This window comes from Pseudonaja textilis, chromosome 1 (genome assembly GCF_049901715.1).
Source record: "Pseudonaja textilis isolate UNSWEBS1 chromosome 1, rPseTex1.2, whole genome shotgun sequence".
Classification (NCBI taxonomy): Eukaryota; Metazoa; Chordata; class Lepidosauria; order Squamata; family Elapidae; genus Pseudonaja; species Pseudonaja textilis.
The window spans coordinates 94,056,944-94,069,862 of NC_141990.1; the positions used below are offsets into that span (position 1 = coordinate 94,056,944).

At 36.3% G+C, this 12,919-nt stretch overlaps 1 protein-coding gene across 3 annotated transcripts in view; it reads right to left on the reverse strand.

Annotated features, from left to right (window-relative positions):
* Positions 1 to 4,689: 4,689 nt before the first annotated feature.
* Positions 4,690 to 12,919, reverse strand: part of PKIB (cAMP-dependent protein kinase inhibitor beta) — a 37,132-nt gene continuing 28,902 nt past the window's right edge. For 2 of the 3 annotated variants that reach the window (XM_087941954.1, XM_026705446.2), the window contains 2 exons: positions 7,377 to 7,554; positions 4,690 to 6,274 (listed from right to left, as the gene is read on the reverse strand). In XM_087941954.1, the coding sequence (XP_087798080.1) occupies positions 6,195 to 6,274; positions 7,377 to 7,524 (228 nt within the window). In that variant the 5' untranslated portion in view covers positions 7,525 to 7,554 and the 3' untranslated portion in view covers positions 4,690 to 6,194. The remainder of the gene's footprint in view (positions 6,275 to 7,376; positions 7,555 to 12,919) is intronic. The other variant, XM_087941964.1, reaches the window with a different exon arrangement.

The following is a 12,919-nucleotide window of genomic DNA, read 5'->3' on the forward strand; positions in this document are numbered from 1 at the left end:
ATATTTCAAGTTCACTGTATGTTCCTTAAACTTTGAGCCTTTGTGTATAGGCATTTGAGTCCTTTATTGAACTTGGGTATGTTTCTTATATCTCCTACTTTGTATTTGGGTTTTCCATTCTTTTCATCACTCTCTGTTTCATTGTGTTTTTCCTTTTCTTCTTTTTCTTTCTCTTTACTCCCTATCTTCTTATATAAGTGGTTTTTGCTTGGAATCAGGTTCTAAAGGTCTTGAACATTGGCTCCCTTCCCTCCTCAATTTTAGTTTTAAATCCTTCTAATAAGACAAGCCAGTCATTTTCCAAATATATTTTTTCCAGTTCTTGTGAGGTTCACTCCATCCCTTGCCAGTAGCCCTTCATGTAGGTAATGCCGACCTTGGTCTAGGAAACCAAAGTTCTCTTGACAACACCAGTTTTTAAGCCAATGGTTCATTTCTAAAATCCTTGCTCCCTCATTGGATGTGCGTCGTTTGTTGGAAGAATAGATGAAAACACCACCTGACCATGTAATTCTTTAATTTTCTTCCCTAGCTTTTTGTAATCTCTTGTTATTGTTTTTAGATTCATTGCTGTGTCATTGTTCCCCACGTGTAGAAGAAAGGGGTAATAATCCACGGGGTCGATTATTTTAGTAAGTTTCTCAGTTACATCTTTGATTTTTTGCTTCAGGGAGACAACATAACTCCCTAAAATGACTGTTCGGTCTGCAGACTATAGTTTCTGTTCCCCAAAGAATTGAATCACCTATCATCACTCTATACCTAACCTTCGTATAACACTCTGTATCGGGAATGAATTTACCACTAATGTCTAGAACAGGGGTGTCAAACTGGATTTGAGAGCTGGATTAGCATTGTAATTCTCCTTTGTAGGCTGGCAGGAGGGGATCAGAGGGGGAGATAGGAACGGATGCCTCCTTCAGCACCCTGCTAGCTAAAATGGGGGGGAGGGGTGGCAACCTCTGCATCATTTTTGGACTGAACAGCCTCCTGCAGCATTCTGCTGTCCAAAAAATAGACTGCATGGCGGCCATATGAGGCATCCCGCGGCCCGTTTTTGGCCTCCACAGCCTCCAGCAGCAGTCTGCCGGCCAAAAACAGGACATGCAGAGGCCCTTCACGCCCCTCTTGTGGCCTGTTTTCGGTTTCCCCAGACTCCAGCAGCACTCTGCTGGCCAAAACTGGCAGCACAGAGGCCTTTAGCCCCCTTGCCTAAATGGCCACACAAAGGCCTTTTAGTCCACTTGCCTAAAGTGATTACTTACTTAGGCAATCTCTCTGCTGTGTGTGTGGAGGGAGGAGGTCAGGCATAGAATAGTGCCTACTAATAACAAACCCATGGATGAAAGAGAGACTGCAAAGGTTTCAAATGAAGACATTGGTTATTACTTCAAGTTCTTTTTTCAGCGCTGTCATAACTTTGAACAGTTGCTGCATGAGGCAGTTGATTAATGAGGTCTGCCTGTATTTCATTCCACTCTGTTCACAGTCTTTCATGCCTTGGTCACCTCCAGAATTGATTCCAGTAACATGTTCTACACGGGGCTGCTGTTGAAGAGAATCCAGAAGTTTCAGCTGGTGCAAAATGTGGCAGGATGCAGTTACATGTGTCCTGAGATGGATGTATGTAGTATCTTTGCTCCATGAGCTTCATTGGTTGCCATTTTGCTTTTGGTTCCAATTCAAAGGTCTTTTTAAAATCTTTAAAGCCCTTCATGGCATGGAGCAGGTTACCCGAGGGACCATCCTATCAGATCTGGCAGGAAATGCATGGTATATGTGTGTTCTGTCTGTGACGGAGTTTCAAGAGGTGAATCTTTCCATCACAACACTCACCCTTTGGAATACCATCCTCCTGAGGTGAGATTAGCCCCAACCCTTACGGCTTTCCATGAAGCTCCCATAGCTATTCAACCAAATGAAGTATCTAGTTTTATCAAAGTAGTTCCATAAAGTTGTATACTGGCCTGAAAACACTTCCCATTTTATTCTTGTCTCTATGTTCTTTTTAGTTATTGCACTTTTTTTGGGTGGGGGGCTGCCATGATCACCTTTTTTCTATCAAAAATGTCCTCTATGTTTCTGGAAAACCCTGATATAATTCCGCTATGCTCTAGAAGCCAATAATATAGCCTAGATCAAACATAAGCAACCTCTACATGCAATTTTTTTTAAAAAAATCTGGCTTTAAGTATATAGATAAATATGTTTCTATGCATCAATGCATACAGTTATATGTCTGGGGTAATGTATTTCTTAGAAACAAAAAGTATAAATCGAAGAGAACATTTAAAAGAAAAAGTTGATAAAGTCAGCTCTTAGGAGAATCTAGCATTTTTGGCCACAGTTGGCTCAGTAAACCTCACTAAGTTTACTGTTGACTTAGTAAACCAAAAATGCCAAAGTAGTAAATGCAGGTAGTCTTCAGGTTATGACTACAATTAAGCCTCATTTAGCAAAATTTCTGTTGCTAAATGAGACAGATGTTAAGTGAATTTTGCCCCATACAATCTTTCTTGCCACAATTGTTAAGTGAATCACTGCAGTTGTTAAGTTAGTAACACAGTTGTTAAGTGAATCGGCCTTCCCTGTTGACTTTGCTTGTCAGGTCACAACATGACCCTGGAACACTGCAAAGTCATAAATATGAACCAGTTGCCAAGTGTCTGAATTTTGACTTTGTGACCATGGGGATGCCTCAGTAGTCATAAATGTGAAAAGGGGTCATAAGTCACTTTTTCCAGTGCAGTTGTAACTTGGAACAGTGGTGGTATTCTACCGGTTCGGCCTGGTTCTGGCGAGCCGGTAGCAGCGATGAGCAGCAGAGACTTGGGCTCCCATACTTTATCCGCTGAATTTGAAGCGTATCTGCTTTGCGCAGCACAGAATAGTGCTGCGTGGCCGTTGCTGAAGTGTCCGGGATTATGCAGGCTTGCAGGAGGTGAGTTAGAATGCCTCTGTGCAAAGTGTGCATTTGACACGTACATGCACGTGAAGTGCGCCCACCAAACCACACCCATCAAACCAGTGGCAAAAATATTTGAATCCCACCACTGGAACAGTCACTAAATGAATGGTTGTTAGTTGAGGACTACCTGTAATGCTTAGGGCAGTAGATTGATCAAGTTCTCTTTTTAGAGACTTGGGCCAGGACGCTCATCTTGGAAGGCGAAATCCAATATTTAGCACAACTCATTTGCAATTGGCATTCTTCCTGTGGAATGGTGGCTAATCCCTGATCAGTAGAGGCCCATTAAGATCTGCTGCAACAAATCCAAAGTATTTGGGCATGTGACACAAACTCATTTTAATCTGTCCTTGGCACTAAGATAATACACAATTATATTATTAGATTTAGTAAACTTTTATTTGCTTTTTCATGGGTCAATAAAATCCAGACACAACTATCTAACGTGCTCATGTTGAAAATACATGTACAACACACAGACATTTTATTTGGCTAACCGTGGCTTTGGTTTCACTCAACAATTCTGCAGATACTGATGCTGATTACAGCCTAAGCCAAGTTCCTAAGCCAATGCCTGTATGTTTTTTGTTTATTCGTTTGGAGGTGGGAAAAAATCATAAGATATAGTATTAATTCCTATTTAACCGTTCTTTTACTTTCTCTCTCTCTCTTTGAACAATCTCAGAACATGCTCTTTCTTACCCTTCTTTAGAATATTTGTATTTCATATTTGTTAAAAGTTGAAAATCTCACATTATGGTCAGTTATTCTTGGAAGTTATTTATTCAAATATAAAAAGCATTGATGCTAGCTGGCTGGTAATTGTGATCCTGATACATTTGGGAGGTACTGGTATGGGGAAAACTGCTGGATAGAATTTAGGAATCCATATGAATTTTTGCTATTATACATTTATTATGATACAATAAATCCTGTGATGGGAAGTATTGTTCAGAAGGAATGTAGCAAGCAGTACTTTGACAGGTCCATGGTTTAGTTCCTTGAAAAGCAGCTAACATGCATCATAATCATTACTGATGAAATGTATCTGTGCTATTATACAATGGCATAGTTACCATTTATTTCAAATGGGTGCAGAGTGCCACCTATTGATTACAGAGAGAAAGTTCACCCATATCATCATTTTGTTGTGCCTTATACTTTTATTTAGGTTCAATCTGAAAGCTGAAAGTAACAGGACTCAAAATGTTGCATGATTAATTTGGTATCCAATAATATGAATATGTTGTTTTAGAAAATAAAAAGGAATAGCTGGTATTGAGATAAATTGTAGAGGATTCATTCTTTTGGAAGAAATGTGGGTTTTGTGCATAGCACAAGGCACATTGTTTTAGTCAACAAAGACAAATATTAATATTAGTATGGTACATATGGTCTAATACATTTGGTCCAAAGAGTCATATGCCCATTAGTTACAATTGTGATTCTCTGAGGCAAGGTAGCCAATAAAGTTATTACTGTACTTTCATCCAAAATATGTTGTTTGGAGTCTAAACTAATTTGTTGAAAGAGAACACATGAATATATTCAGAATTTACATCAAGCATGAGAATCTGAAATTCATTTAAAAATAATGATTATATTTCCAGTTCAATCTCAATGATTATGCTCTAATAGGGAACATACTTAACTGATTTTTCATGCAGCAAAAACATTTATAATTGTGTCATGGAATTCTTGTGCAAATAATATACACATACTTTATTTTAAACAATACAATCTTTATTATAAAATGTGGATCAATTCTTTGGAATAGATAAAATATATCAGGAAGAAAATATTTTAACAAACATAACAGGATCAGTGATAACCCAGTGAATCTACACCCTGACTGAAGCAAAAAGTTTTATCTTCTTAGATCTTGTGAAAGGCTGACTGATAGAACACTTTTTTTCTAATTTCATGCTGAAATGCAATTTAAAAACAATTGCGGTTGTTAAGGATTTGTTTTAAAAACTAATCAACAGAATTTTGATTTCTCCAGAAAAGCCAGTTTTAAGAAAGCAAAATAGCAAATTCACTCTAAGGGATTTCAAAATTCTAGGTGATCTTGGTTTATCTTGACATTATAAAGGAGCAAAAAAAGGCATGTTTGTATGTCTTGAACTTCTGTACATTTCTCAGTCAAGTTCAGATTTGAAAAAGGTTTTGTGGGGCTAATCTCCAGATGCATTTCCTTTTTCTTTAAAAATCAAGCTTCATGCTGTGCCAAAAATACTCTGGGTCTTGGCTTCTGGGAAAATTAACCTTTGGTATCCAGGGTGACAGAGAAATGTTATTTTAAAGTCTGAAGAGGAGAGGCTTTGGAGATTACTGTGCAGAACTAGAGCAGTTGTTACAATGGGAACTGAGATGGACTTTATGGGATAGAGTAGGGAAGAGTGGGGGTGAGCAGGAGGTTTGTCCTATCTCAGAAATGTCCATATTCCTCTAGTTACATCTTCAGTAACCACCAGCTTATTCCTATATGGAATCATATATGACTCCTATATGGAATCTAATTGTATGATAAATATTCTAAACTATTAACAGGGAAGTAACACGCCATTACTTCCCTGTTAATAGTTTAGAACTGGATGCTCTTTTTACTATATTTTTGAAATTAGGGAATTTCTCACGAGTTCCTTAACCATGAAGATCACCAGCAAATTCTCCCTATATTTAGCAATGTCCCATGTTTTTAAACATTTGTTGTATGGTTTATTCAGAACCATACTCAATCTAAATTCGCTGATTTTTGTATGATGAATCTTACATAAAATTTTTCTATTCTGGGTCTAGAATTACTGATTTTGATATGTACTTTTGTGTACTGTTCTATGTATAAAATGTGTTTGTGTGCATGCGCATGTATGTACACATATATACTAAGCTCAAACCAAAGCTAATATCTACATTTTAAGTTTATTATCAGAAAAGATCCCAAGTTATTCATGATGTTTGTTGTTGTATTTGGTTATTTGCACTAATCAGCTGATTATGTTGGACTTCATTTGTTAAATGACTGAAAACAATTCTTTTTTTTTTCTGCAGGTACTGGTTATGATTTGTAAATAAATAAATTGCTTCTTGGTGAATTTGAGAACATAACTATTTTTTCAACATATTCATATTAGCCAGCTACAAATATTACATATTTCAGAGTCTTGGACACTCTGGCAGTGAAGTTCATAGATGATCACCCAAACCAATCATTTTATAAACATTAGGAATCCATTGTTTTTTCTTCCATCTCTTGGTTTTCCATAATGGCACCAGAGGATGATGCTTCTCCTCCTTCAGCTCCTTTAATTAAAGAGATGTGGACATGAGAAAGTATTAGTTCTACAAAAAAGAACTCAAACAAAACACTTCGAGTTTGGAGGAACTTTTCACAATATTTGCTCACAGTAATATGGATACCCCAGAGTTATACACCAAATTCAAAGAACATGTGCCGCTGATGAAAGAAAACATGGCAAGTGTATGTTGTGTAACAGTTGTAAAGCAGTGTGCTACCTGTTATTGTAGTGAAATTACAAACAAAGCAGCTTATTGGCTTATGGAGCCTAATATGAAGTTGGAAAGATCCTTAGAAAATTGCTTAGTAATAATGCTTAGCAATAATTAATTATTATTATTATTAATAATAATTTTAATAATAAAAATTACTTAGTAATAATAATATCTACAAACCCTTCACATCCTGGACATAAATTGTCTCAACTTCTACCCTCAAAATGATGCTATAGGGCTCTGCATACCAGAACAACAAGGCACAAGGAGTTTTTCCCTGAATGCCATCACTCTGCTAAACAAATAATTCCCACAACACTGTCAAATTAACTACTAAGACTGTACACTATTATTCTTCACATCCTTACTAGTACCTATCTCTTCCCTCTTATGGCTATATCCATGATGCTTGTATCTTTACAACTTATATTGTTTTATTTGTTTTCTAGTCTGATTTGATTGCTTATTAGTATCCTATGACTATCACTAAGTGTTGTATCTTATGATTCTTGATGAATGTATTTTATTTTTTTGTTTATGTACACTAAGAACATATGCACCCAAGACAAATTCCTTATGTGTCAATCACACTTGGCCAATAAAGAATTCTATTCTATTCTATTCTATTCTATTCTATTCTATTCTATTCTATACTATACTATACTATACTATACTATACTATACTATACTATACTATACTATACTATACTATACTATACTATACTATACTACACTACACTACACTACACTATACTATACTATACTATACTATACTATACTATTCGAAGTTGGAAAGATCCTTAGAAAATTACTTGGTAATAATGATGCCTTAATGAAGAACATTCCTTAGTTATTCTAACAGTTAACAGCTTTTGATTCTTAAAAGGATTACCATCTGACATTGAGAGTTCTGCTAATTTGTGTGGCAGTTCTGATGTTCCAGCTCCAGCAGAAGAACCCAGAATGTCTGGTAAGGCATTTCGGCGTCCAGCCCGTCCTGATGCAGCAAAATCTGTGACTACAGGCTCAACATCAGTCATCTCTGATGTCTTTCCTCATAGCAACATCTCCTGAAAAACACCAAGAGTCTCAGCTTCAATAATCTGGTGGCCAAATGCAAACCAATCTTGTTGTTTAGGAGGAGAAAGTAACTTCTCTTTTGAAAACCAAAACGTACTTTTCCTTGGTAGAAGGACAGGTCTCAGTACATCAGTGCTGAAACTTTATCCCAAGAGTCTATTTCCTCTTTTTCCCACATTTTCACTTTCTACTTACAGTATTTTAACAGCATTCATGAACACAACAAAAAGAAATTTTATTTATTTTTGATTTATCAATCGCTTACAAGATAATAGGTATAAGTATATATACATAGTTATGAATACATGAAATGGGTACATATAAGAAGAATAAAAGAAACAATAGGACAGGGACAGTAGGCATGTTGGTGCATTTATGCACGCCCGCTTCAGACCTCTTAGGAAAGGGGTGAGGTCAATAGTAGACAGTCTAAGGATAAAGTTTGTTGGGATTCCAGAAGCCTTCTGAATTTGTTCAGAAGACAGGAAGAAGGCAAGAGGGCTATTTTAGAGCTAAATCATGAATGAAAGCAAAGGATGGAATTTCCTATCATTTGTAGAGCTTATGCATTGTGAGGAGAGGATAATGCTTCCCCAGGAATATTATGGATGAATTCAAATACAACATGTGATATATAAGAATACAGTGCTGTAGTCTCTAGAAATGTGTCTCTTAAAGTAAACCAGGTATGACATCCTTATAATAGAAACAGCTTCACTTTCCAAGGGGGATCTTATCTTTAGCTTTCCAGTGTCCACGAGCAGAAGGAACTGATTGATGGGGTTGTGTGTCAAGAGAGACAGACCTGAAAGGGCAGTTGGAAGTATCAGGGATATTTTCTCTCCATTTATTGTGATCCAAGATAAGTTGTTTTGGTGCTTGTTTTAAATTAGAAATAGAGAATGTAAATTAAAAAAACAACTCTAGATACCTCTTCACCTTTTTGTGGCTTAGTTGATGAGCAAACCAATCCAGATGGAAGTAGTAAATGTTACATTCGCTCTTTTAAGAACTTAAAATTCTCATGAAGGAAAGGGACTGCGAAACTATAAATAGGATCAGCAAATAACCTAACGCTGTTCTGGATTTTACTTTGTAGTACTATAGTGCCTTGGATGTAATCAGGGGTGGTATACGACAGGGTTAACTACCAGTTTGGGATTTACGAGCTTTCCTGCACGCTGGGAGCCGCATGCCTGTAAATCATCATCAGCAGTCTGCATTCAGAGAAGCAGCCTTTGAAACAGCCCTCTTTTCTTGTTTTTTTAACTGCAGCTGTGCCTCGTTCGGCAGCTGAAGTTGAAAAACCAGGAAATAAAGTTTAGGTAAGAGCCCAGGTGAGCAGGTGGGCAAAAACATCAGCAGACATAGAACGGATTCTATGTCTGCTACTCTTCAGAGCTACCGGTTCTACAGAGGTGGACAGAACCGGTAGAAACCCACCTCTGGATGTAATCCCCAACTATCTGAAACACCATTTGAACACCATCAACATTGGCAGATTCACTATCAGCAAAAGGCAGCTGTGCTTGAAACTGCTTACATCCTGTGACAGTGCCTTTAACACCATCAAACAACCACATCTGCCCATCCCAGGTTCTTAGGAAGAACTCGATAGGTGGATAAAAATGCCAAATCCAGTCTGAACATTTGGCTGATTGTGCAAGCAACCATAATAAAAATATTCGCTGTCCTTAGATTAATTCAGGTTTTGGAGGGGAAACGTGCATTTCTCATCTTCAGCGAAATGGCCAATGTTAACACAGGCAAAGTGATTTAGGCAATATTCAGGAATAAAGGAGAATTTTTAACAACTCTCTACAACTCATTGTAAAGATATTTGTGGTAGTTAACATGTTCATTAGTACAAAAATCCATTTACCCTGACTGCTGTGACTTCAATATTTTTTTTCCTAAATGTTCAAGCCAAAAACACCACTAGCATGATTTTACTAATGAAAACAAGATAACCCCATAATAGAGCTGTCAAACTCATGGCCCGCAGGCCGGATGTATCACAAGCTGGCCATGCCCATGCCCCGTTTAGCGAAGGGGGGTGGGAAGTCCCAATACATCAAGTGATGCCATCATGACAAAGTGAGTTTGACACCCCTGGTCTCTAAAGAAAAGTATGGGAAGAAAAATGACAGGAAAGGGAAAAGGAAAGCTAGCAAATTCAGGCACTAATTCTTAGCATCTTAACATTCTTTTGATGATCAATGAGCTGCAAACACACTTCAAACAAGCAGCTCTGACAAGGATACCACAATCATCAACTCCCACAAGTCAAGTCAAGATGGCAGTTTCTTGCCATCTGCTGCTGCTTTGGTTATTTACAGAATTGTTGATTGTGGTAGCCTTTGTGTGTGATGCTTGCTTTACAGGGAAACATTAAACAAGACTATTGTGTTAGCTGCTGTCATGCTGAAATATTTTCTCTTGGTCTAGGCTGTGGCCATGACAGCCCTACATATAGCAGAGTGAAACCAAGACACAGGATCAAACTGCAGTAATTTTCCAGCAGTCTAATGGAGTGCTCTCATAAATTAGTGGAATCTTTGCTAACATTGAACATCTAAAATTAGTCCCAAGAGATACATTTCCATCTCTTTAGTCTCACATCTAAGTATTTATATAGATCTTCAGACACAGCAGTATTTGTATATCAGTAATCTGTTATGGTACGTGCATAAAAATGCATACAGTATCAGACAGCAATTAGAACATGACTTACAGGAATATTTAACCAGTCTACTAACCGTTGCATGTTAAATCAAAACACAATGCTTGGTAACATCCCATTTCTTAACTAATGCACAGAAATACATAATATAATATAAAAACTAAATGCTTAGCAAACACTTTCCTACATGTCTACTTAAAAAAAAAGTCCAACTGAATTTGATGAAAGTTATTCTTAAGCAAGTGTAAATTGGATTTCCACATATATTAGTTGAATCATCCTCTTTCCCCCCAATTTTTTAAATTAAGTGCTGTATTCTAATTTCCCTTTGCCATGTTTTAGCAATATTGTAATCACTAAAAGATTGACAATTTCCATTATTTTTATAGTCTGGAACAAGGGGACACAGTCTGATCCTTTTCAGATCTTTTGGATTCCAACAGGGATTATACTTCCTCATGGCCAAGTTGGTGATTGTCACATTGGTAGTTTAAAATATCTGTATGGCATCAGGTTTTCTATTCCCTTTTAAGGAAATAACCTACATTATTCAAAACAATCACTTCACTAACTTGTGTAAGAACATACAGGATCAGTACCAGGTTAGCAATAAACAATGTATTACTGCAATTGTTATGAGAAGTAGTGTCAAGGTAATGAACATAATGGTATATATTTTATTATTGTATTATCTTCAGCCTGCAGGAATACACCCCAAAGTTGTGTTATTTTGCAACAATTAACCAATTAAAGATCCAAAGTGTTTGCAATTCTACCCAGAAACAAACAACTTAATTTATTTTCCCAATATTATTAATCTTTTTGGCTGATCCTATCTCATCAATATAAATCAACTCACATGACTTTCTATTCTAGATTCTAGGGTGAAAAAACAGAATCCTGAAAGTCTGTCAGATTTACTTTCTGCCCTATCTTATACAAACAGGGACAGGTTGTTTTGTGTTTTATGCTCATGTTTCTATTTTCTAAGAACTGACATCTTTTTTTTCCTCCCTAAATAGTTCTCTTCCCCTGGCTAGATCTACATTCTTTCACATATATTGAATCCAACACATTTCTTCTGCAAGCTGTATTAGGTCCAGTTGAACACGTTAATGTTTTAATTTTGGGGGTTTACTGAGTTGCTTAATTGGTTTATAAGGATCTTCAGTGAAGCTGTTGATAAAATTGCACTTAATTTATCCCTTTTAAAAATGATTTCAGGTGACAGCTAAAACAAAATAACAAAACAAAATAACAAAACAAAATAACCAATATGATAAATGATAAATGATATAGAAAACAAAACACGAATGAGAAAATGAAGGAACTTATTCTCAGTTGCCAATGTATTTTTGCTTGAAAACTCTAAGTTACTATTGGTTTTGAGTACCAAGATGTGCCCTTTTAAAAGATAGCTTAAATACCTTCTCCGTTCAGCCTCTTTGTTGGCTTTACTGAACATTTATCAAGTCATGCTTTCACCTTTCTTCGCCTTTGGTGTCACCTAGGATGTTTGTTTTTCATACATTCCAGCATAAATAGATAATATATCAGCAAGTTCATAAGCAACTGAAACTTTGCGTTCCTCAAATGTTGATATCTCACAAATATGCTTTCCTCAGAAATGAATAGTTTTGCAAATAATAATCACACCTGCACAGTTACTCACTCAGCATTCCATTCCTCTTGTGAACCAGCACATTTAGAATGTCCAACCTGTCGTAGATTAATAGGCAATAAATCATTTCTACTCCCAATACCCAGTTGGTGACACTGCACTAGTCCTGATGCAATTAAACATTTGAGTCCTTGTACCAAGCCCACCTAGGACATAAATATTACCATCTGCTTCATATCAGTAGAACAATTTATTATGCCTACAAGGTCATTTTTGCAAAAGTCTATGCAGCAAAATATTGCAGGAAACCCAATAACATAGCAACCTCAACTCTATATCCACCATACGTGAGAGCAATCATACCCTCTATATGGGTGAATTTGTCCATTGCATTATTTCTCTCATTCAAAAAAAAACAAAAAACAAAAAAAACCCAAACTATACTTTCCCCATTAACGTGGGAACCAGAAATCTAGCCAATTGTTTCCTTATTTTTTAAAATACACTCTTGCTTTCAAAACTAAACATTTTAAATAACCATATAGATCTTTGGAGCTGCTTTATTTTCAGATGTCAAATCTATAGATCCTACATTATTATTAGCACCACATAGATGGGCAAAGCTTTGGCGCAAATCTCTATCCTTCCTTGACAGAAAGGGGATTTTGTCTGCTTCCTTTTATTTATGGGTGGATTAAAAATAGATATTCATTCTTTATTTATGGGACATTGCTAGTTGCAAAAGGGTCCTATTATTACTTTCTAACCTATGTCTTTCTTATATTACAATAGTTTCTAGACTATAATTAACAAAATGCCATTATTTATTATATGTTATAGCAAAAAAAAAAAAAAAACCAAGTGGAAACAAATGAACTTGTAGCTTTATAACAAACTCATCTTCAAATGGCTTACCCACTTCATTGTCAATGTTTTTGCAAGTCTGACATCATTCATACATAATATAAAAAATTATAAGTTTATAGTTAATGAATCCAAGTTATTAATGCTGTTGTCACAGGGTGATTCATCTGCTTGAAGTATTTATATG